At 38.0% G+C, this 22,174-nt stretch overlaps 1 protein-coding gene, 1 long non-coding RNA gene and 1 pseudogene across 4 annotated transcripts; all 3 read right to left on the bottom strand.

Moving 5' to 3' along the window:
- Positions 1-983: 983 nt before the first annotated feature.
- Positions 984-1,881, bottom strand: LOC119793098 (annotated as a pseudogene).
- Positions 1,882-5,105: 3,224 nt separating this feature from the next.
- On the bottom strand, positions 5,106-5,535 carry LOC119793099. The gene is made up of 3 exons (XR_005282062.1): positions 5,480-5,535; positions 5,269-5,387; positions 5,106-5,153 (listed from the first exon to the last, which is right to left on the bottom strand). It is a non-coding gene; the product is annotated as an uncharacterized LOC119793099 (long non-coding RNA).
- Positions 5,536-9,129: 3,594 nt separating this feature from the next.
- On the bottom strand, positions 9,130-18,965 carry LOC119793002 (probable serine/threonine-protein kinase DDB_G0282963). 3 transcript variants are annotated; one of them, XM_038299905.1, is made up of 3 exons: positions 17,680-18,963; positions 13,644-17,537; positions 9,130-10,704 (listed from the first exon to the last, which is right to left on the bottom strand). In XM_038299905.1, the coding sequence occupies exons 2-3, from the start codon at positions 17,443-17,445 to the stop codon at positions 9,998-10,000; spliced, it is 4,509 nt and encodes a 1,502-aa protein (XP_038155833.1). In that variant the 5' UTR covers positions 17,446-17,537; positions 17,680-18,963; the 3' UTR covers positions 9,130-9,997. The 3 variants fall into 3 exon arrangements, with proteins under 3 accessions (XP_038155833.1, XP_038155832.1, XP_038155834.1); XM_038299904.1 differs by having other exon boundaries at positions 13,644-18,963; XM_038299906.1 differs by lacking the exon at positions 9,130-10,704 and having other exon boundaries at positions 14,162-17,537; positions 17,680-18,965.
- Between the last annotated feature and the right edge of the window lie 3,209 nt (positions 18,966-22,174).

Raw genomic sequence — 22,174 nt, 5'->3', positions numbered from 1 at the left:
TTGTTTCACAATCCTCTCCAGGGTGCGGTTATCTCTCTTGCTTGTACACTTTTTTCGACCACATCTTTTCCTTCCCTTCGCCTCTCTATTAATGTCCTTGGACACTGAGCTCTGTGAACAGCCAGCCTCTTTAGCGATGACCTTTTGTGTCTTGCCCTCCTTGTGCAAGGTGTCGATGGTCGTCTTTTGGACAACTGTCAAGTCAGCAGTCTTCCCCATGATTGTGTAGCCTATAGAACTAGACTGAAAGACCATTTAAAGGCTTTTGCAGGTGGTTTGAGTTAATTAGCTGATTAGAGTGTGGCACCAGGGGCCATCAATTTTGAACCTTTTCACAATATTCTAATTTTCTGATATGATGAATTTGAGATTTTCATTTGTTGTCATTTGTAATCATCAAAATTAAACAAAATAAACATCTGAAATATGAGTTTGTATGTAATGTATGAATATAATATACAAGTTTCACCTTTTAAATGGAATTACTGAAATCAATCTACTTTTTCATGATATTCTAATTTTATGACCAGCACCTGTACTTTGAAAATCAAAATTTCAAGCTATTGGAATCCAGGACAAGATCTTATTACCTTTGTAATATTCAAAAAATATGGATACTTTGAAGGCAAAAATGAATGTCAATGTAAGCTGTAAGAAATTCATGAAAAATACTCTGAGTAAAAGAAACACTTTTTTTTTTGGTACAACATAACCTTACAGGCATTAATGCTGATACTGGCACTTACATTCTTTATGGTTATAGACCTAAATATAATTGTTAACCAGGTTAATTAACCTTTCAATTAGCTTCTTACCTTTTTTTCCTTGACTTGTGACTTTTTTTACAGTAATTTACAGTAGGTAATATGTCAATCAATGACTGATCTAATCGGCCAAATGCCTAAATGAGATGTACAGCCATGTAGCAGCATCTTCGGTCTAGAAGCAGTGCTAGACCTCACTGAGGGACGGGGGGGACTCCATTTGTAAGGGATATGAATGTGATCAAAAATAATAACATGCACTATAAAGGGTCAATTAAGCAATTAATTATATGCTTATAGGGAATCAGCACTTAAGATGAAGCTGTGGTGGCTCTGAAAAGAGCCTTTGGTGCACTGAGTGCTGGTGGAAGTAGCAGTCTACTTCTTGGCCTTCTTAGCTGGAGCCTTTTTAGGTGCAGCTTTCTTGGCTGCAGGTTTCTTAGCTGCAGGCTTCTTAGCAGCCTTTGGCTTCTTAGCAGCAGGGGCGGCCTTTTTGGGGCTCTTCTTTGTCACCTTTTTCACGCTTTTCTTGGCAGGTGCCTTCTTAGGAGACTTCTTGGCTGCTGCCGCTTTCTTAGCAGCGGGTTTTTTAGGAGTGCTGGCCTTCTTAGCGGCGGGCTTCTTGGCTTTTGCTGGAGCCTTCTTCTTCACCACCTTCTTGGCTGGTTTAGCGGCTTGGGAATCCTTGGGGAGCTTGAAGGAGCCGGATGCCCCGGTCCCTTTGGTCTGAGCCAGGGTACCATTGCTGACCAACTTGGTGACAGCCGTGTTGATCCGCTTGTTGGCTTTAGTCGTATCCACTCCTTTACTGGCCAGGACCTTCTTGACCGCCGCCAGAGAAATGCCCTTTCGCTCCTTGGACTCGGCCACGGCGGCCACGATGAGCTTGGACAGGCTGGGTCCATCCTTTTTGGCTTTAGCAGCGGACTTCTTCCTCGGGGCTTTTGCCGGGGCTTTCGCCGGTGCAGCTGCTGGAGCTTCTTCTGCCATGTTTCTCTGTTTATGTTCCTCTGAACGTCTCCAGCTCAGAGCAGGAGGCGGGATTTATATTATGGATGAGAACCGTGAAGAAACAACCCAGCCTGCTGCTCTGCTCCCGCCTGAAATCTGTCCGCATTTGTGTTTTCTTCGCAGCCTTTAAGGCTTTAAATCTGCGCTAAATTAAAGTTTTCTATCATATCACTTACTTTAACGGAAAGTAAATAGTCTGATATATACAATTAGGTCCCATTTGGTTTCCAAAACGTTCTCTTTTTAACCCAGGAACGCTCAAAAGTGTCTGAAGCTCGTTGTTCCTGAGCATTCAGAGGCGGATTTTCTCCACATTTCGTCTTTTTAAAGATATAAAACAATTGTTCACATGACATTAAGAAGAGACCCCGCTAAAAAACAAAGCGATCGTCAGAATACATATAAAATGTTTTCGTTAGTGTCATTATCTTTGTTAGAAACGAGGAAGGTTCTCCGGGCAGTAAACACACAGAAGCTGTCAATGAATCGGTCAGTCAGGATTCTCTCTTGGATAGAAGGTGTTGGAAATGGTCACTTTTTCTATCAAGTAGCCTAGTTAACAGACACACAGACACACAGAAAGTACATACTGGTGTTGTAGTTTACTTAAGAAACGAAGAAAACTTTTTCATTAATCAGACCTCTCTTGTTTTTGATCGAACTGAATCAGGCACTAAATTCCTTTAGTCTCTTTTAAATTAATCCAAGGGTCATAATGCATTTTACCAAAATTCCTATCTTCACTGCAGTGAGCTAATAATATATTTAGGATTAATTACCTACAAATTGATTTGTCACAGGCCTAACTTTGTGAAGGACTGGTTTGGGACATATCCCCACCAATTGCAATAGACTTTGGCTCTTAGCAATATGTGGGACAAATTTCTAAATTAGATTTTGTTGCTTTTGAAGGAAGATAATCACTGATGTAGCTGAAAGGGGAAACATCCAATCAACCAATCCACATCTTTCTGGATGGATTGATGAATGAAACTGAAATTGTCTGCATACTAGGGAGGCATCATATATTGCTGTTGGCATCAGAATTGTATATATATACACACGCACACATATTGATGTCTAACTGCCCATAAATCTAAATATCAGTTTATTTATTCTATTGTATTCTCAACCATAGGAAAGCATTCAATAAATATATGTTTGAGCTCAATTTTGGAAAATACAAACCCTGTTGAAAGTGTTTATGTCGAGTAGCTGGAGGTCCATCAGCCACCACTCTTAGTGTCTCCACCAACTTTCATCTCAAAGTTCCACCCTTGGTTAGGAGAGTACATAATGACATCCAAGACAGATAAATTAATTAAGCTCTTTTTGACCTCTGGACAGTAAAAAAATGGTTACAAATAAATCCCTCCACAACTTAATATTTAACTACAGCCCTAGAACATATGAAGCAATTGTTCCCACAAGATATTAGATTAATACATTTGTAGAATAATCAGTTATTTACTTGTCAAGGAAGAGGAGGAAGATATTATAGAATACTTGCTTTTAAAAAGCTATATTAATATGCATCTTCAAAGGAAGTCTTACCAATACTATTTTGATGAGTTGTGTGTTTTTGATTTATTCCTCATTACTGCCATTACAACACATAATATGTTTTGTAAATAAAAGAAAACATGAGGTCTATGGTGAGGGAAAGATATATAATTGAACTTATTTGTGCTTTGTGTAGAATTTTAGTTCATGGTTTGTTGAAGAGATTTATATAATCATTATCAATAAAAGAGAAATGTAACAGTAACAATGTAACAAGCCAGCAAGAACATATAGGTTTTGGTATTTTAATGTTAAAAAAAATGTAAATGAAAAATATAAATATTATTGAATGATGAGAGGTAAGTAGAAATAATAATAATTGTCAGTTCAAATTATTTTGTTTTACAATATATTTAACACAGATACTAGGGTTTCTTATGTCACATTTTGGTAATTTCATCCCATTCTGTGAGAAACAGTCTACTGTTTGAATGTTTGTTTTTTGATCAGACCTTCATATTTTCTAAATAATGAGACAACGTATTAATTTTATTCACCAATCAATACATTTTTGTGTACCCTGGATAGAGCATTTATCTTTAGGCATGAAATCCAATCACTGTATTACACTATATTATTTGTACACAGTCAGGATGGTTATTTGTTAATGTTGCTTCTGGTTACTTTTCTGTAATCTTTCTTTTCTTTTTCTTCTAGCCATCACCGGGTGATGCAAAACTTTATCTGATGTCAGGATATACTATAATAAATGTTTTATTATCTTATATTAGAGCTTTGGATATAATGGTGAATATTTAGTCAAATATGTTGTATATTTTTAAATTGTATTTTCATAAAGAAATACATTTTATCATTGTTGCCTTTAAATGTTTTTTTTTTTTTTACATTTTAGTTTACATTTTTAAATGAAGCTTGATGTTAAATGTTTGGTTTTTTTTATGGATGAAAATATATGAAATGCTGGAACTATGATAAATAGTGATAGATAAAGAGTATGTATATATTTTAAGGAAACGAGAAAACGATATGGGCATTGTCTAAGTTGTTGTTTTAGCTCTCTGTCTCCCTCTAGTGATTTAATACTGAAATGAGAAGGAATTTGACAACACCAAAGAAATAAAGTACAATTAGAATAGAATAGAATAGAATAGAATAGAATAGAATAGAATAGAATAGAAAATCCCTTTATTGTCCCACAATGGCAGCAGCAAAAGGTTATAGCAAAAGTGGTCATACAATGTTGACCTACACTATTATTAGGCTACCATCAAGGATATGAATGAATTTATACAGGAAATGAACATTTGCCAGGAAGATGTTTATGCAAAGAAAGAGCTTTACTAAAACAAACACAACTATATACAACGGGAGGATCTGCCCACACATGCGTATCCAAAAATTACAACTCCGTGAACTGTCCGTTTGCCTCCTCAGGGTTGGAGGTATCTGGCAACATTCTCACCAAGGCAGGTCCGATGTGCAGACGCCAACTGTGCGTGGCTCTGTACTTCGGCATCGCCTCTAACCGGGACTGCAGCTTTTTTTTTTTTTTTTTTTTTTTATGAATTTTATTTAAACAAAGTGGGTACAAACAAGTTAGACAATAAGAACATTATAATTCTAATACTATGGAAGGCATAGTAGAGGCAGATTTCAGAATGGAAATACAAAGTAACTTTGATGCTTAACACAGAGTTCAGAGAGATCCGGCCTACAAAATGGCGGCGGCTGTACAATCCATCCAGAGACACCGCCAACAACGCCATCTTCTTCGTCAGACATGAGGTCGACGGTGGCGGACTTCCAGAGTTCCACTTCCTCATCAGCTAGCACACTCTGCCTCGATTCCAGCAGCTGTAAAAAAAAAAAAAAAAAACAATGAATCAGCACTATGCAATGGGATGCACTGTGTATGGACACAACACATCGAACAATGCACGTGAAAAATAGTCACCAAATAAAGTCTTACCCTCTTTCTTCTAGCTCAACTCCGAGCTGAATGCTTGGCAGCTTCCACCCGCAACGTGTTCTCTGGCTGCGTATTTCTGAAGCTCCTGCGTACCGTCTCAAAATACGTATTACAGGCAGCTGGAAAACAATTAAATGAGAGTGGTATAATAAAAAATCAAATGCAAGTCACAGTAACAAGGAAGGAGAAAACATTAAAACAAGTCACTTACACACAATGTCGTCTTTATCAACATCGTGCAAATCTGGACTTGCTGATATTGCTCCGAGCAAATAGGAGGTCACCGCCTCATTATGAGGTGAGATTAGTCTGTGAAAACAAAATGTACAGTTATGATCGGTATCTATCTGTATCTATTTCCTTTTACCACAGAATGAAAGCATATTCTTTAAATCTTACCCTTGCTCCGGTTCATAGCGCCTGCAATTTGTCTCCGAGTTGTGAAGATGGCGTACTGCTTCCTGTGAATCACAAAAAATACACTTTAATAAAGCTTGTTCTTGCAAGGCTACTATTAGCCGTAGTTTTAGGCTAGGCTGCTTTTAGCTTAGCTAGCAGTAATCGAACATATATTTACCTCTAGCTTGGGGTTGTGCACCCGTCTTCTCTTCCTCGAGTTCGTCTCTCCCGCACAGTTGTTCGACTGCAGAGCCGCCATCTTGTCCTCTATGGACAGCAACCTGGAGTGTACCGAATTCTCCAGTTGAATGAGCCGCTCATTCATGTTGGCAGTATGTTGAGCAAGTTGATGAGACAGTCCACTGATAGCAATCAGCAGTTTCTTCTCGTCAGTCTGCGAACTGGCTGAAAGTTGTGGATCGCGTCCAAGAGGAGTTGAAGGCAAGTTGAACGGGAGACTTTGTGCAGCCATTGATCACGTACCAGCAAAATCCAAACACAGGAACTGGAGATGAAGTTCTTCTGAGTATAGTAACACAAACATGTCTGCTTATATGCTGGTCTCCCGAGTACTAGTAGTGCCCAAAAGCTCACACGTGATTGGACGAGGAGTCAAAGGCTCATCAGGCTCCTCCAATCACATACGAGGTCATTGTTAAATAAACTATTTTGTGTATTTTTTTACATAACATTTGCTATTGCTAATGGCATACACAGTAATCTAGCATACTTTACTTAAATAAAATAAATTCAAGCTAAAATGTAATAGTCTATAATTAGGCTATACTGAGCCTGATCTATTTGTACCAGAGATTTTCTTACCTTTTAGAAAAATGTCACTTGGGGTAAAACTCCCCCTGCAACCCTTATTTGCATTTGTATAGCCCACAGCATGTTCATTTACATGTTAAAGCCTCCCCTAGAATTCCATGGGGGGAAGGCATGGGGGGAACATTGCCTAAGAAAGCCCACGTCAATTTCTGACAATTTATGGGAGTTTTCGGTGTTGCCTGCAACATTACCGTGAACAGCCGTTAACCTGCACTTCCACGACAATCTACAGTGCCGCATAGTGACGAAAATCACACTTTTCATGCAGTGACTCAAATGCTCAAATGCAATCCCTTACACTAAGCATGCTTGTAGCAACAGTGGAGAGGAAAAACTCCCTTTTAACAGGAAGAAACCTCCAGCAGAACCAGGCTCAGTGTGAGCGGCCATCTGCCGAGGCTGACTGGGGTTCAAGGAGACAGAAGCAGAGACACAAAAAGCAGCTGTAAAAGGCGGCCCCGTCCTGAAGAGAAGAGAGCACATCCAGCCAGTCACAGTCAGAGAAACAGGACTACACTGGAAAACAGGATCTCCAGCATCTATAAACAAGGGTGTTTATCGCAACAGCACAGCTGATATTTCTCTCCAGGATGGTGTCACAGCAAAACAGAAACAGATGAGGCGAAGCTACTATGAGAAAAAGCAGAGAGAGCATAACTTTAGAGATTGAACTAACAGATTCTAGTTAGAGAGGAGAATCTGCTTTAATTGGTCAGCCACAGTCACCCTCTTTCTATGCGGGCTGAGAGTGGCTATGGAGTCCAGAGTATTTCCGTGACCCCTAGGGGCTCCATGGAGGTACGGCATGGGGGTCGCAAAAGTTTTAGTTGATTAAACTTTTATTTATATTCCCTTCTGCAATCTTTTCCACTAATTGAAATGTCTTTAAATCCACATTAACATTAATTCAACACACTGTAGTAAACAGATAAATGGAGGCAGAAGATGTATCTCAATCATCAATGCACACATTCAGCGAAACACAGGAGCTGTTTCAAGCTGGGCACCGTTTCATCCACAACACCTATCCCATCAACGAGAAATATTTTAATAATCCCAGGGCAAAATGACTTACTTTACATGACTCCATCTGTAATAGAGTGACTATAGGACCAGTGTGATATAACACGATTTCATACAATATACATAATTAAGGGGCACATTTCGCCAGGCATTTAAACAGCCTCACTACTCAGTCAAGATGTGGGAGTTTGTAGGAGAGTTGCTGTCAGCTGGATAAAGTTTGGATATATTCTAAGAATAGATTGGTTGGAAAAACAACCAATCTAGTTGGTTAAAGCTATTCTGGTTAGATTAAACAATGTAATGATCAAAGTCTGAGTAAGCCACTGGACCCAGTTGTAACTTTAGTGTTAAGTAGAATTGCTCTCCATTAAAGGAGAATTCCGGTTTTTAACACTTTTAGCCCATTTTCTGTAGTGTCCAGGATGAAATCGAATGATCGACACCAAAATTTTGACAATTGGTCCTGTCTCTGCTTTTTGGCTGATTTAGAATCACCCCCTGGCTGCTTCAGAACGGCTTCCATTGTGCATGTCCGATAATGTCCTTAAAACAACCTTAAACGTTCTTTTTTCACCGGGTCGTCAGCGCTGTTCAATGACGTTCCAAAAAAAGTTCCGTAAAGAAAAAACGTTCCTGTAGTGTTTTATTTAGCATTTTGTAAATCCCATTGAGTTCTGTTGGAATAGTCAATATTCCCCTGCCACCGGAAACGGAAATGGGGCCTGTTTACACAGTTGTAGTCTTTTCGCTTCACTCTGTGTACTCCGACGTCGAGGTGCTAACGTCTCTGTTAAACACTTTAAAAAACTCTGAAAATGGAATACGAAAGGTGGATTCTTGATTCTCGACGTCGGAGTACACAGAGTGAAGCGAAAAGACTACAACTGTGTAAACAGGCCCCATTTCCGTTTCCGGTGGCAGCGGAATATTGACTATTCCAACAGAACTCAATGGGATTTACAAAATGCTAAATAAAACACTACAGGAACGTTTTTTCTTTACGAAACTTTTTTTGGAATGTCATTGAACAGCCCTGACGACCCGGTGAGTAGCATATTTTAAAAAAAGAACGTTTAAGGTTGTTTTAAGGACATTATCGGACATGCACTATAAAAGCCATTCTGAAACAGCCAGGGGGGGATTCTGCATGAGCCAAAAAGCAGAGACAGGACCAATTGTCAAAATTTTGGTGTCGATCATTCGATTTCATCCTGGACACTACAGAAAATGGGCTAAAAGTGTTAAAAACCGGAATTCTCCTTTAAACAACCTCACGGAGTTTAACAAAAATTATTTTTTTATTACATGTGTTAGACACATGCAAACGTGTGCGAACCTTGGGCCTTGTTTGGTAAAAAACAGGCTGAAGCTCCTTTCTTACCTTGGATAGAGTTCTTACTGTTGACTCCACAAAAGATCACAGGATAGAAGCTAGGAGCCATTATTTGAGGACTTAGGATTTAGCCAGTGAAGCGCAATGCAGATCACATCACTTTCACTACTAAATCTAGTGCAGTCATAGATGGTCTAAATAATTCTGGATATAACAGTTAAAAACTATACTCGGTTAAAGAAGAAAAAAAAATGGATTCCATGTTTGGTAGAAAATTATTTTGTTCATTTTAATTGAAGGAACTTACAAAACATCCCAGAAAAAATACAAACAAACACAAAGAGAATGACTCAAACACATCATATTCACACTTCAGATAGCTAAGAAACATAGCCTGTCATAAACTGCATCGTTAACAAAATATATTTTCAAATGAATGATGAATGATACAAGTCAACCAATAGGCTGATCTTTGAAATCAAATATATTGCCATATGTATTGAGATGCTCAGCTCTATACAAACATGAACTTTAATGACATTTCATTCATAATGCAAATACTTTTCATGGGGTCCTACTCATCTTTAACAACTTCAATTCCTCTAGGAATTACTTAGTGCACAAGGAAAGTAACATCGTAAGAAGGAGGAGTTGGGACCGGTTCCCACATATTCAGGAACTTGAAATTGTCCAATGTCACTGTAAGCTAATTCATCAAAACCAGCATGCTTTCTTGAAAACAACTTTTAAATCAGCATGAGCAAGCAATCTAGGCTATTTTATACTTTCTGCTTTTAAGTTTTGGTAGTAGTTGTAATAATCTCATTATTCTGTTTTGAATAAGTGTAACTAGAGCATGTCTGAGATTATTGTTGGAAAAATAAGTCAGTTTAACTCTGATATTGTTTTAGAATATTCTATTATCTCCTAGTTTACCAGCCTATGCCCATATGTGGGCATTACAATTGCTGGAACGCAAGAAATTATTTAGAAGGGGTTCTAAAGACTGGGATTTAAAGCACATGCACAAACTCAATTTCTGTAATGTATTTATGGCCACAAGGTGGCAGCACTGAGTTGATAATAAAATGGGTTGAAATGAAAGAAAAAACTTGACTGGAGCATTTTATATTTGCTCTATTAATGTGACCCAAAGCTCTTTGGTCGGATCATCATCCTCACAGACTTAAAAGACTGTCTCTCATTGGTTGGGTAGTACTCTGACGATATATTGTGCCATGTCCCCCAGAAAATACCATCCCGAACCCCCTTATATCTCCCAGCAGTATAATATCTGCCATTGAGGTTTGCAGCCATGCAGGCATCAAACCACCAGCCGGAGCTGTAGTAGGCCCCGCAGTTCCCAGAGGGGTACCGGTCGTTGTCCCTGTCAGGAGTGGTGAACGCCCTGTTGTTGTGGTCGTAGGTTTTACTGAAGCGCAGAGCATCACCTGCGGTACCTGAGTACCCGCCCACCGTCAGCCTGTAGCGCAGCCGCTCACTGGCAACCCGGAAATACTCGTACTGCGCATGCCCAGTCACTCCTTGGAAATCTTCCAGCTCCACCCGCAGTTCCATGTCCCTGTCCCGCGTCAGTGGGTGTATCTTGTTGTTCCCCAGCCAGAAGTCCCCTCCGTCCAGCACCCCGAAGCCGGCCCGGTACTCCACCCAGGTGCGGTTGAAACTCACCCTGCCGTCCTGGCGACGCTGCAGGAGGGTCCATCCTCCACCATCCAGCTCCATATCACAGTACACCTGAAAGCTGCTGCTGCGGAGGTCAGGGGTCACCATGTAAACACCGCTCCTGGTCCTTCCTCTAAGCATGTGGTCGGAGCAGTCTCTTATTGCTGTGGGAACCAAATTTCAGAAGATATTTACATTTAGCTGATTAAATAAAACCAGAGGTGTCAAGTAACAAAGTACAAATACTTTGTTCATATACTCAAGTACACTTTTTAGGTATCTATACTTTACTCCATTGCTTATTTTTCTTCCTACTTCTGACTTCTACTCATTACTTTTTCACACAAGTATCTGTACTTTTTATTCCTTACATTTTCAAATCAGCCATCCAATACAGATCATTAGCGCCATCCACATCTTGTGAAAACTAGTGTAATTGGTTGAGTCATATAACGCAAACACTCATTGGTTAGCTAAAGGAAATCATCAGAAGCAAGCTTTTGTTCTTCAAACTGTAAACGTGAATTGTCTATAGGCCTACCATGCTACAATGTTGGATTCAGAGAAGATGTTGAAATGTCTGAAAGGTCGGACACAGGCGAGAGCGAATTGGGAGATGGAGACCAACAAGACCTCCCTCATCCTTGACCCTATCTCAAAGAATTATTCGAAATAGCCGAAAAATTTAGCTTTCAGTTTATATATTGGCATCTGGCTGTTTTTTTAAAAGGTTACTTTGTACTTTTATACTTTAAGTAGATTTTGGAGCACATACTTTTTCACTTTTACTTGAGTAAAGAGGTCAAGTTGATACTTCAACTTTTACCAGAGTGTTTTTAAACTGCAGTATCTATACTTCTACTTAAGTAACAAATAAATAATTAAATAAATAAATAATTAAATAACAAAGCATTTAGCCTCTATTATAAACTAAGATAAATAAATAATACTAAAAGTATGCTGATGTTTCTTTATTTCTTATTTATTCATGATTTAGGCAAGTTTGGACCTCCAGAGGCAGCAGGATTCTCTTCATGAAAGTTTTGATGAGTCTTCTGTCAAAAGACACTCTCAAAACTGTGCTTCTAACTTTTAGAACTCCTCTGACAGAATACAAAACATTTATTTGTGCACAATTGTTGTATTATAAATGATGAATGTTCCAGTGCCTCCTTGGAGCCCACAGGGACCCCTACCACCCCAGCCATCACCTCTTCAAACTCCTGCCTTCAGGGAGGTGTTTAAGGGCAATGAAGTTTTGAATAAACTGACCAAAAAAACTGTTTCTACCCAAGACCTGATAATTATTTATTTATTTATTGGTTTGTTTATTTAACATAGAATCCAAATAGTTTATGGGTAATGCACTTATTATAAGCGTATTATATATATATATTATATATATATATATATATATATATATATATATATATATATATATATATATATATATATATATATATATATATATATATATAATTATTTTTTTATTTATTTACACTGCTCTTGAGAGTTGTTTTTTTTTTTTTCATTTTGCTTTTTTTAAATTCACATTAAAGGAAATTCTGGTGTTAATAAAACAAAAATTATGTTTGTAATTCCTGGCATATTTTTTAGATTAACAAATGCTTATACCAGCAATTAACCTTTATACTGTATGTATAATTTGTTGACATAGTAACTATGTTGAGCCACATATTTAACTCTATTGAAATTGGCAGTCACAATAAAAGTATTGCATTTTCATCCAGTTTCTTAAAGACCTTCAAGAAAACGTACCAAAAAGGACACTTTCTGCTTTCAAAGACAAGCCTATAGAAATTGTTTCATTGTTTTCTAATCCTTTTCTTTTCCTTTTTTTTTCCTTTTTCTTTTTTTCTTTTTTTTATTGCTAAGTGGATTGTTCTGTCCTTGTTTTTATTTTAGTATTTATTTTTGGTATTCGCCTTTTTATTATTTTATTGTCCATGTTTTTCTATATTTCTCAAATTCCATCTAGATAAATTCCAGAAAGATGCAACACGTTGTTATAACATATACCTTAACATACAATTATAGATTATTAACTATGCATTACCTACTACTTAACTAACTAACTAACCACCTAAATAAATAAATCAATAAATAATTGTTTCAGTTAATTTATTGGTAGGAACTTGTTTAAAACCACATTTTTTATAATATTATTTAACTTTTTGAAATTATGTTTTCTCTGTTTTGTCACGTTTGATCCTCTTTAGGCTTACAGTACAAGATTTATTAAAATCTTTGAAGACTTTGGAGAACCCCCTTGTAAAATCTTTTGTAATTGCAGAAAGTTGTAGGATTAATACATTTCCAAAATAGAACATTTACCAAAATATTATTTTGTACAAAAATATTGGTTGTTCTTTGGGAAATTAAGACAAAAGCTAATTATGATGTAGTTTAAACTTTATTTGTTTAACTCCCCCTTTAGCTTGATATTGAGGATGTAAAAGCTTATTTAAAAAATAAAATATATATATATATATATATATATATATATATATATATATATATATATATATATATATATATATATACACACAGCAATTTGAGCTTCATTAGTGAATTAAAGCTAATCATTAACACAGAGGATTGCATCAGCATGGCTTACCCCAGCTTCCTGAAGGCTGTTTTAAAGCTGTTGGTCCTTGCATTATTGTGGTTTTAATATCACTGTGACAGTCATGCCAAGCTACATATTGTGCACAGACATGCAGATTCCTCCTTATGATTTATAGCACTAATATCATCTCATTTGACCACACATAGCCTATATTCTGATTATTTATGTAAAGATCATAAGAATATAATGTGTGGTCATTATACTCCAATCCTTTTATCTGGGTTTTGTTTTTGGAAACAAACTTTGATGTATACAGAAGACTGATACCCTGTTTTTACAATTGAGTTGCTCAAGAGTTCCTTTTTATTTCGGTTTAATGAGTCCTTCTTAGATAAAAGCGTCCCTTTCAGTTTGCTTCTATAAAAACAGATAAACATTAGTGGCTACATTTCAAGAGGCTTCTTCGTGATAATTATTGTAGAGCATGCAGAAATGATAAAAGCGATTTCTAACCTTTAAATGCTGTGGATGTTGACAATTTACCATCAGTCCTTTTGGTCCCCCTGTCTCCATCAGATCCCTCAGGCCGCTCCTTGGGAAGCCCTTCTTGTCCTACTTTAGGAATTAGGCTGTTGTTGACAAATGCAGCCACCTGGTTGATTTTCACACGTAGCTCTCGTGGACTGGGACTCGAAGGCTCTGCAGGTGGAAGCTGAGGGTCAGAGGTGGAGGTGGTTGCGGAGTAGTCGGGGCTGTTTGTGGGGGTAGTTTCCAAAATGGGGGAAGGAACTGGGTTTGCGGGAGGACTTTCCTCCTCATGAAGTGTCTTAGGCTTAGACTTAGGAGCTATGCTAGGCTGTATAGCTTCTGGGCCAGGACTAGTGATAACATTTGGGAGGATCCCATGGTTGATTTTGTTTGGTATTGTTGTCATTGGGACAGATGATTGTGCTCCGGCTGTTTGTGGCCTCAGATCAGACGTAATCCTTGTGTTTTGGCTCAATATGACGTCTTTGGGGTGTGTGCGAGGGGCAGGGGAGTATCCAGTTTCCAAGCTGTTAGAGGGCTTTGGACTCAGAGTTATGGTGCTTTTCACACTGGTGCTGAACTCTGTTTCCCCCGGGGTATGACTCATTTCAGGAATCTGTTTTACGAGGTTAGATGTAGGTGGCATGTCAGTACGAGAGCGTAGGGTATTGTCTGAAGGAGCCCAGCTGATCCGAGGTGGATCTGTTTTGGTTTGTGGACTTGGCTGCAGTCTCCCTGCTTGTTTTGACCGTTGGATAGGTTTAACCCCTGGTCTGACAGAGGTTCTCATTGAAGGCATGTGTCGAAAAGGAGGCTGTAGTTTAGATGTTTTATTGTACTCTGTTTTAAGGACTCGCTCACCTGCAGATATTTGTTTAAGATAAGGCCTGGATGTTTGCAGTCTTTGATCGGTTTGTTGTACTTTGTTATTTTTCTGGTTTAGGTTTGGCTCTTGACCAGGTTGTGGAGTATTACTAAAGTTAGGAGCATTGTGGCTAGGTTCCAACCTATGATCCAGTTGTTTTTTATCTTGAATAGGTGCAGATGTTGTATCTGTATTGCTTTTACCCTCTTGTTCTTTTTCCTTTGACTCAGATAAAGGGTTTTGGTTGGTTTCTGGCATTGCTGTTTCAATTTCATTAGACTTAGAGTTATTGCGATTAGCTTTATGATGGTAATGGGTGGATTCATTTTTCTGATTTGTTGTTACAATATCTAGACTTGGTAAGGATGTTTCTCCTGGTGTTAAACCTGGTTTGGGCATTTGTTCCTGAATGGATGCTTCTTCAGAATTCTCCCGTTGCTCAGCCAATAGTTTTAGCGTTCCTGTTTTACTCTTGTTGAATTTAGACTCATGAGAAACTACAGTTTCAATTTGACTGTTGATTGATTTCTTCATCTGATTAGTGGCTGCAGTAGCGAAGTCCGATGTGAATGTATGTCCAGATGTTAAACCTGGATTAAGCGTAGGCCCCTGCAAAGATGTTTCTTCAGGCTTGTCCAATGACTCCGTTGACGTTTTATAAGGTGTTTTTTCAATTTGGGTGACTTTAAACTCTCTAGAAGTCGGTGTTTTAATGTATTCACTTTTATTCTTTTGTATTTGATCCGAATTTGTTGTTGCCTGATCTGATGTAGATGTTTTCTCATGTGATGAAACTAAATACAGTTCGGTCTCCTTCAAAGAATTATCTTCAGACTTGTCCGCTGATTCAGGTAAATGTTTTTGTTTGGGTTCTAGTGTTGCTGTTCTACTCTTGTTGGACATAAAATTGAGTTTATTTTCTGAAATGTGTTTAGTGTTTAGGTGGTCCTGATCAGATTTATTCAGTTGATAAGTTGTAGCAGTTGTTCGTCCAGGTAATAAATGTTGGTTAGATGTGGGTTCCTGAAGGACTCGTTCTTCAAACCTACCCCATGACTCATTTGAAGGCTTTTGTGTTTCTGTTTGACTTTTGTTTAAGTTGGAATCTCGAGAAGTTTGTTTGTGATGTGTATTCATCTGATCAAGGGTAGTAGTTGTCTGATTCAGTGCCAGTGTTGATCCAGGTTTTAAGTCTGCATAGAGTGTAGTTTCCTGCAGATCTTCAGACTGCTTTGCTGATTCTGGCAAAGGTTTCTGTGTTGATTTTAGTGTCGCTGTTTCAGTTTTGTTAGGCTTAAACTCTTGGATATTTTTTGGCCTGTGTTTATCTTTAAGATTATCCTCATTGGATTTTCTCTTCTGATCAGGATTTTTTGTTGCTTGATCTAAACCAGATGTCTGTCCAGGTGTTAGATGTGGATTTGATTTAACCTTCTGCAAGGAATTTTTATCAGATGTGTCTGCTATCTCAGGATTAAAGTTGTTAGCTTCAGGTTTGAGTTTAGGCCGGTGGTCTTCCTGGCTAGTTTTATTCATATAATCTAGTGTTGCATTAGCTCGATCAGATATAATTTTCTGTTTTAAATTGGGATGATTTTTAGAATTCCTCCTGGGGTTTACTTCAGGCTTATTTTCCAAATGGACGGAATGTTTTCGGTTTTGTTTTGGTAAATCTGTTAGTTTGCTTTTTGAGGATTTAGGGCTGAAAGGTTTAGGTTTATGTTTAGTTTTTGTAATTGGCTGACTGGAATTGTTCTTCAGGTGATGGGTCTCAGCAGCTTCATCTGTTGCAACCAACCTTCGAGGTGTTATATCTAACTCTGATTTAGGACTATGTGAGTGATTTCCACCTGATGTGATCACCGGCTCAATTAATATAGCTAGTTTTGGTTTTTCTTTAGATGTTTGTCTTTTGTTAGATACAGGAGAAGTTTCAGTTGTTGATTCTGGTTTGGTTTTAAGGCGAGTTACACTTGCATGATCCGGTTCAGATGTCTTTCCAGGTTTTAGTTCTGGATTAGATTTGTTCTTCTGGGAGGAACTTTCTTCAGACTTGTCCACTGACTCAATTAATTGGGTTGCTGTGTCTATTTTAAAATTTTGGGAAGGTTCAAGTTTTTCCTGGCTGAAATCATTCATATTACCAAGAGCTGTATGAGATTGATGGGTGGTTGTGTTTTGTCCAGGTGTTGAATCTGGACTTTTTTTCAGTTCTTGTGCAATATGTTCTTCATTCTTACCAATTGAATTGTTTAAAGTTTTTTGGTTTGGATTTGGTGTTGTTTCAAATTCTGTGATGCCTTCAGGTCTGGGATCAATTGTTGGGATCTTTGTAATGGATTTATTCATCAGATGATTGGTAGTAGTAGTTGGATTTGGCACATAATTATGATTTTGGATAGATTCAAAACTGTTGTTGAGTTTTTCGTCACTATCCAGCTTTTTAACTGACTCTTGGTCTGATGTTTTGTTAATAAATATTTGAATTGATTTTTTTTCTGCCTTTAAATTTTGATCAGTCTTTGAAGTTTTATGAAAATTGCTGTTGATTAATGTATATTTACCTGAATGTGTTGAATTTACAGTTTGAGGTCTTTGGGCTGCAGTTGTCTTGACAGAGGTTGAGAAATTCTGCTTTGATTTTACTTCAGTAACTTCATATTCCTGCTCATACATCATATGTTGTTTTTGATTTTCCTCAGCTTTTGAAATCTGAGGTGTGTTTCTTTGACCAGGTTTTTTACTTTGTGTTTGTTTTGAGTCTTTTCCAGGTTTGGATTTTGTATCTTTGGGTTTGTGAGGCTTCTGCTTTGGGTTAAGTTTAGTTTTTCCTCTGGTTGAAGGACCTTGGTTTTGTTTAGAGTCATTCTTGGCATTCTTTAGTCTGTTCCCTGCTTCAGGTTTAATTCCAGATTTATGCATTTCACTGGGATTTGTTGCTCTGACTGGTGACACTTTCAGACCAGTCTTGGTTTTTGAGCTGACGTTCCTTTTCGGTTCTCCATCAAAGCGATCTGTAACTTTTGGTGAGGTCGTTATGAATAAGATCTGATAAGAATGTGGCGTTTTCATGGTTAAACCTGCCACATCATTGGTTATCTGCTGCCTCTGGCCACCCACTGTGGATATTGTTGCTGTTGTTGTGGGTAACCTTACCTTAACTTGGCGGCTGACCTCTGAAACACCAGCCGCTTGGGGCTCCTTGCTTCCCCTTAGACCATAACCATCTTTTGGATTTCGAATGACATCTGTCATCACATCTGTGATGGAGCTTAAAGTGGGGCTGATCAGAGAAGGTGATGGAACAAATGATGTAAAGCTTTTAGTGTCGCTCGGGTCCGGCACTGAAGTTAATCCTGTTGTAAGCGGAGTAGGGCTGATCGAAAAAAGGTCTGTCTTTTCAGTTGTCTTAATAGACGGTGTATCTCTAATGCCGTCTCTCTGCACGCTCTCTCTTTTATTCTCTGTGCCTTTTTCTGTGAGCCCAGACCTCTCCATCTGCTTTGGTTTCTTTTTATTTGAGTTCACTTTTATATCCTTTTCCATTTCCCTCTGCAGCTTCTTATTTGTATTCACTGTGTGGTTCTTAGACATCTTTACTTTATCAAAGGCTTCAGCTTTGGTATTTTCATCCAGCTTCTTCATCTTATCTTCCCACATGAGAGGGTCACTTTCTTCTGTTGTTTTTTCTCTTTTTTTCTCAAATATATCTTGATATTTCATCACACTTTCTTCTGGATTTGTCTCAACAACCTTTTCTTCTGTCACATTAACAGTTTGCAAGTTTCCACCAGAAGTTGGTGTCTTTAATCCCTCTAATGTGTCCTCTCCTCTTGCACCCTCTGCCACAGGTTTTTGTCTTTCATTTTCTTTTGCAGATTCTCCTATTTCCCATTTGTTTCTGTCTTTCAGATTTGTTCCCATGTTGTTATCTGCCTCCATCATTTCCACATTAACACTATCTTTTCCACACTCATGTTTAAAATCTCCGTCATTCTCTTCAAGCGTCTTGTCCTCATGCATGTTCTTACCTCCTTTCAGCTCTCTTTCACTTTGCTTCCCACAGTTTCTCCCAGCTCGACCCCCTGTACAGTCTGCACACATCTCCCTAAGTTCATCGACACTGTCCTTTAGGTTCTGGAGGTCCTGCATGATGTTCTCCAGCCCCAAAAAATGTAGAGGCAAATGAACATCAAGAGGAGGCAAACTGATGTGGTAAGGGCATGTGCTGTCGTGCTCCCCAGGTTTGCACGCTCCTACCGGTCTGAAAGTCGCAAGGCAGGGTCCAAATCCTCTGTCTTCCAGGGGAATCCCTTCCTCCGCTCTGGTTCGAGAGAGACTTAAAAAGGCCACGAGGGTCCCACACACACAGAGTACTGTTAATCTCATTGTGTCTTGTGAAGAAAGAGTGAAGATAGGGCAGGGAAAGGGTGTAAAAAAAAAAAAAAAACACCCAACTGTTTGTGAAGCAGAGTGACAGTAAGAGGAGGCGGTGAGAGAGGGAGTAGAGGAGAGAGAGGCTGATGGCGCTGAGGAGAATCAGTAAGACACAGAAACAGGTGGGGCATGTAGGTCTCAACAGAGTGGGTCTGGGAGATAGTGGATGATGCCTTGCTATGAAAAACTATTTGGCCCATAAAAATAGTTAGATGTTTTGCTTTTTTTCCTATTCCCTTTTTATTAAAATGAAAGTAATTACCCTTTAAACCTGTTTTTTTCACCACTGTGGAAAAATTTCATCCAAATCTTCGTGGCAGAATTATTTTAATTTAACCACATGTGGCTTTTGAGCTTTATTTACAGAAATGAGACAAATTGTCATCAAAAAATGGTAAATTATTTGTTTGACAATTTAAAAGTGTTTTATAAATATTTGCTGTTTCCGGTGGACTCTGTTGTGTTAAACTATTTAGATAGATTCCAAAAATGAAAATTAAAACAATCCACTGGACTCTGTTTCCAAGTTTGAAGAGGTTTTGCTTCCCATCCAGGAAGCTTTTAAAGTTTAAAAATTGACATTTTTTAATTGAAAAAGCTTCCTGGATGGGAAGCTAAACGTCTTCAAACTTAGAAACAGAGTCCAGTGGATTGTTTAATTTTATTTTTTTGGAATGACTATGACCTGAATGACTGAGAACCTTCACAAGCATAGTTAGATAGATGCTAAATTATTTGAGTCTTGCTAGTCTCAGGATTAGATGGCTCAAAGGTGAGTCCAGATGGCTCTGTAGAGCTGAGCGCTTGGGTGGGAATTCTCTTAGGATCCGTCTCCAGGCTTGAGCATAAATAAGTATAAGAGAGCAGGCAGGCAGGTGTTCAGCAGAGGGGCTGCATAAAAAGAGAGTGGAAACAAGCAACCATGAAACGATCATTCAGCTAAAGATCAAAAAACACCTTAAAATAAGATTTAACTCATTGGTTTGATAAAACAAACTCTGAACTTTTTAATTTTGACTGCTCCATGGTGGATTTGCTGATGTGCATTGAATGATTGTCCTGCTGCAAAACCCAAACTGGATTGAGCAAAAGGTTTTAAGTTGATTCCTGGACACTCTTTCAGAACTGTTAATACCATCAGTTATGGCAAGTTGTCCTTGAGCAGACTATTCTTATGTTTACCTCTTAAAATGCGATGTCAATTTGATAGGTATGCTTTTGTCCTCTTTGATAAGGGGTTGATATACTGCTGGATTCATTTTGGTAGTTTAGCTAATCATGGATATTCCCTCTTGTTCCATGTGGTCTTTGTCTGTGGAGAACATGGAACAATGTGGAGAGATGTACCTTACTGAAGTTCAAAACTCTTAGCAATGGTTTTGTACCTGATATTCCATGTTCTCAATAAGGGAATTTGAAAGTATTTCTTGAATCTATAGGTATGGAATTAGGTTTGTCCAAAAATGTGGTTATTGATAGTTAATCCATGATAAATAAGGGGGTGAACATAACTTTTCACATGAAATCAAGTATATTTTCATAGCATTTCTCCCTTGATGCTAACTACTTTTAGATATTGTTTCTTTAAAATTAAGATTGGTTCAAAGATCTGAACAATGTAGGTGGGAGAAAGAATAGAAAACAGGAAAGTAATATGCCCGCCATTAGATTTCATAGTATTGTATTGAATATTGATGTTTTTTTTCTCTTTTATGGTACAGACAGAATTATAAAAACAATTAGAGAAGTTTTAGGGAACACATTTGCCATTGTAATTGTATTATTACAGTGCCATTTATCTTTTTTCTAGTCACGTCACCTAATCAAGTCCAGTTGTCACACATTCTCCTTCCATGCTGTAAGGATAAATGTGATAATACATGTGTGCCACAGTTGTTCTGAAAGATGCTTTGAATGTTTCCTGTCAGAGAGACCACAAACATGTGAGTGACAGATGTCACAAGTCAAAATATGTTTTTGAAGCAGCAAGCAGAGCCAGAGCAGAGAAGTTGTTATTCAGATTTGTGAAATTGTAATTGATTTTACTGTAAACTGTATGGTGTCTTTGGGCTCTTGGGTATTGAAAGCCAGGAATGTCAGATTTATCCAAGAAAACCACAAGATCCAAGCACAGTGCCAGGGAAGACAAACGCCTCATGTACTAGGGATTTTATTTGGACACAAATAATCTTAAACAAGTGTCTTGTGTCACTGAAGCAAGTTCTGGGTGGCGAAGCGAATCTTATTGCATGCTGCCTCTACTGTACTGCTTTAACCCTTCAGATTTTAAGCCATTATAACCACATATTTTAATAAATATCATTCACTTTTTGTAAAAGACCAGAACAAAGAGTTGGGATGTTTTTAAAAGCTGATCAGAGTGCTATGCAGATGTATTCAGGCGACACTTGGTAGAAACACCTGTAACTAATTACATCTGCAAGTCTGATCAAGAGATTGAAATCGAAGTCCAACCCAAGATTGTTCAGATTGGATAAAGTTCATCTGTTTTACTTTTAACAGATTAGATTAAATTTACACTTTGGTTTTGACTAGGTAATTCTAACACTCAGATTCCATTTAATGTAAACACCTACTCTTCCATTTTCAGAAAAGATTCACAAAGAACAGAGATTAAAATAGAATAGAATAGAATAGAAAATCCCTTTATTATTGGGAAAATTGTGGTGTTACATCAGCAGCAAGTGATTATAGCATAAGAGGTCAAACAATGTGGACCTAAAAAGGTTTATGCAAATAAAATAATATGTGACAGAGTTAAGAAAATAGGAAATAAAAAATACTGTACTGTACAGTGTTTTTATGATACAAATATTGTGCATCTAGAAAATAATTAATATACAGCTGTGGACATCTTTACATTATGGATATGTGGAAAAAATTGCAGCAGCACCAGAGATGTGCAAAAAATTACAGCAGCATGTTATTCTACAGGTTTAGACAGACATTTGCAGAAATCAGCATGAATGTAACAACTTATTGAGGTTGTTGGGAATAATGTTTGTTATAAATTCATACAGCTGCTGGGAGGACAGATTTGTGATAACACTCCCTGGTGCATTTAGGGAGCAGCAGTCTGTCACTGAAGGAACTTTCCAGTTCAGCCACAGCTTTATGCACGGGGTGGATGACATTATCCAACAGAGATGTTATTTTAGTTAGGGTCCTTTTTGTTTCCCACCTCCTGCACTGA

The sequence above is a fragment of the Cyprinodon tularosa genome, unplaced genomic scaffold, assembly GCF_016077235.1.
Source record: "Cyprinodon tularosa strain WSP-4 unplaced genomic scaffold, ASM1607723v1 ctg44, whole genome shotgun sequence".
NCBI lineage: Eukaryota > Metazoa > Chordata > Actinopteri > Cyprinodontiformes > Cyprinodontidae > Cyprinodon > Cyprinodon tularosa.
Note: the sequence above shows the minus strand (reverse complement) of the source record. Positions and strands in the feature narration are given on the sequence as shown.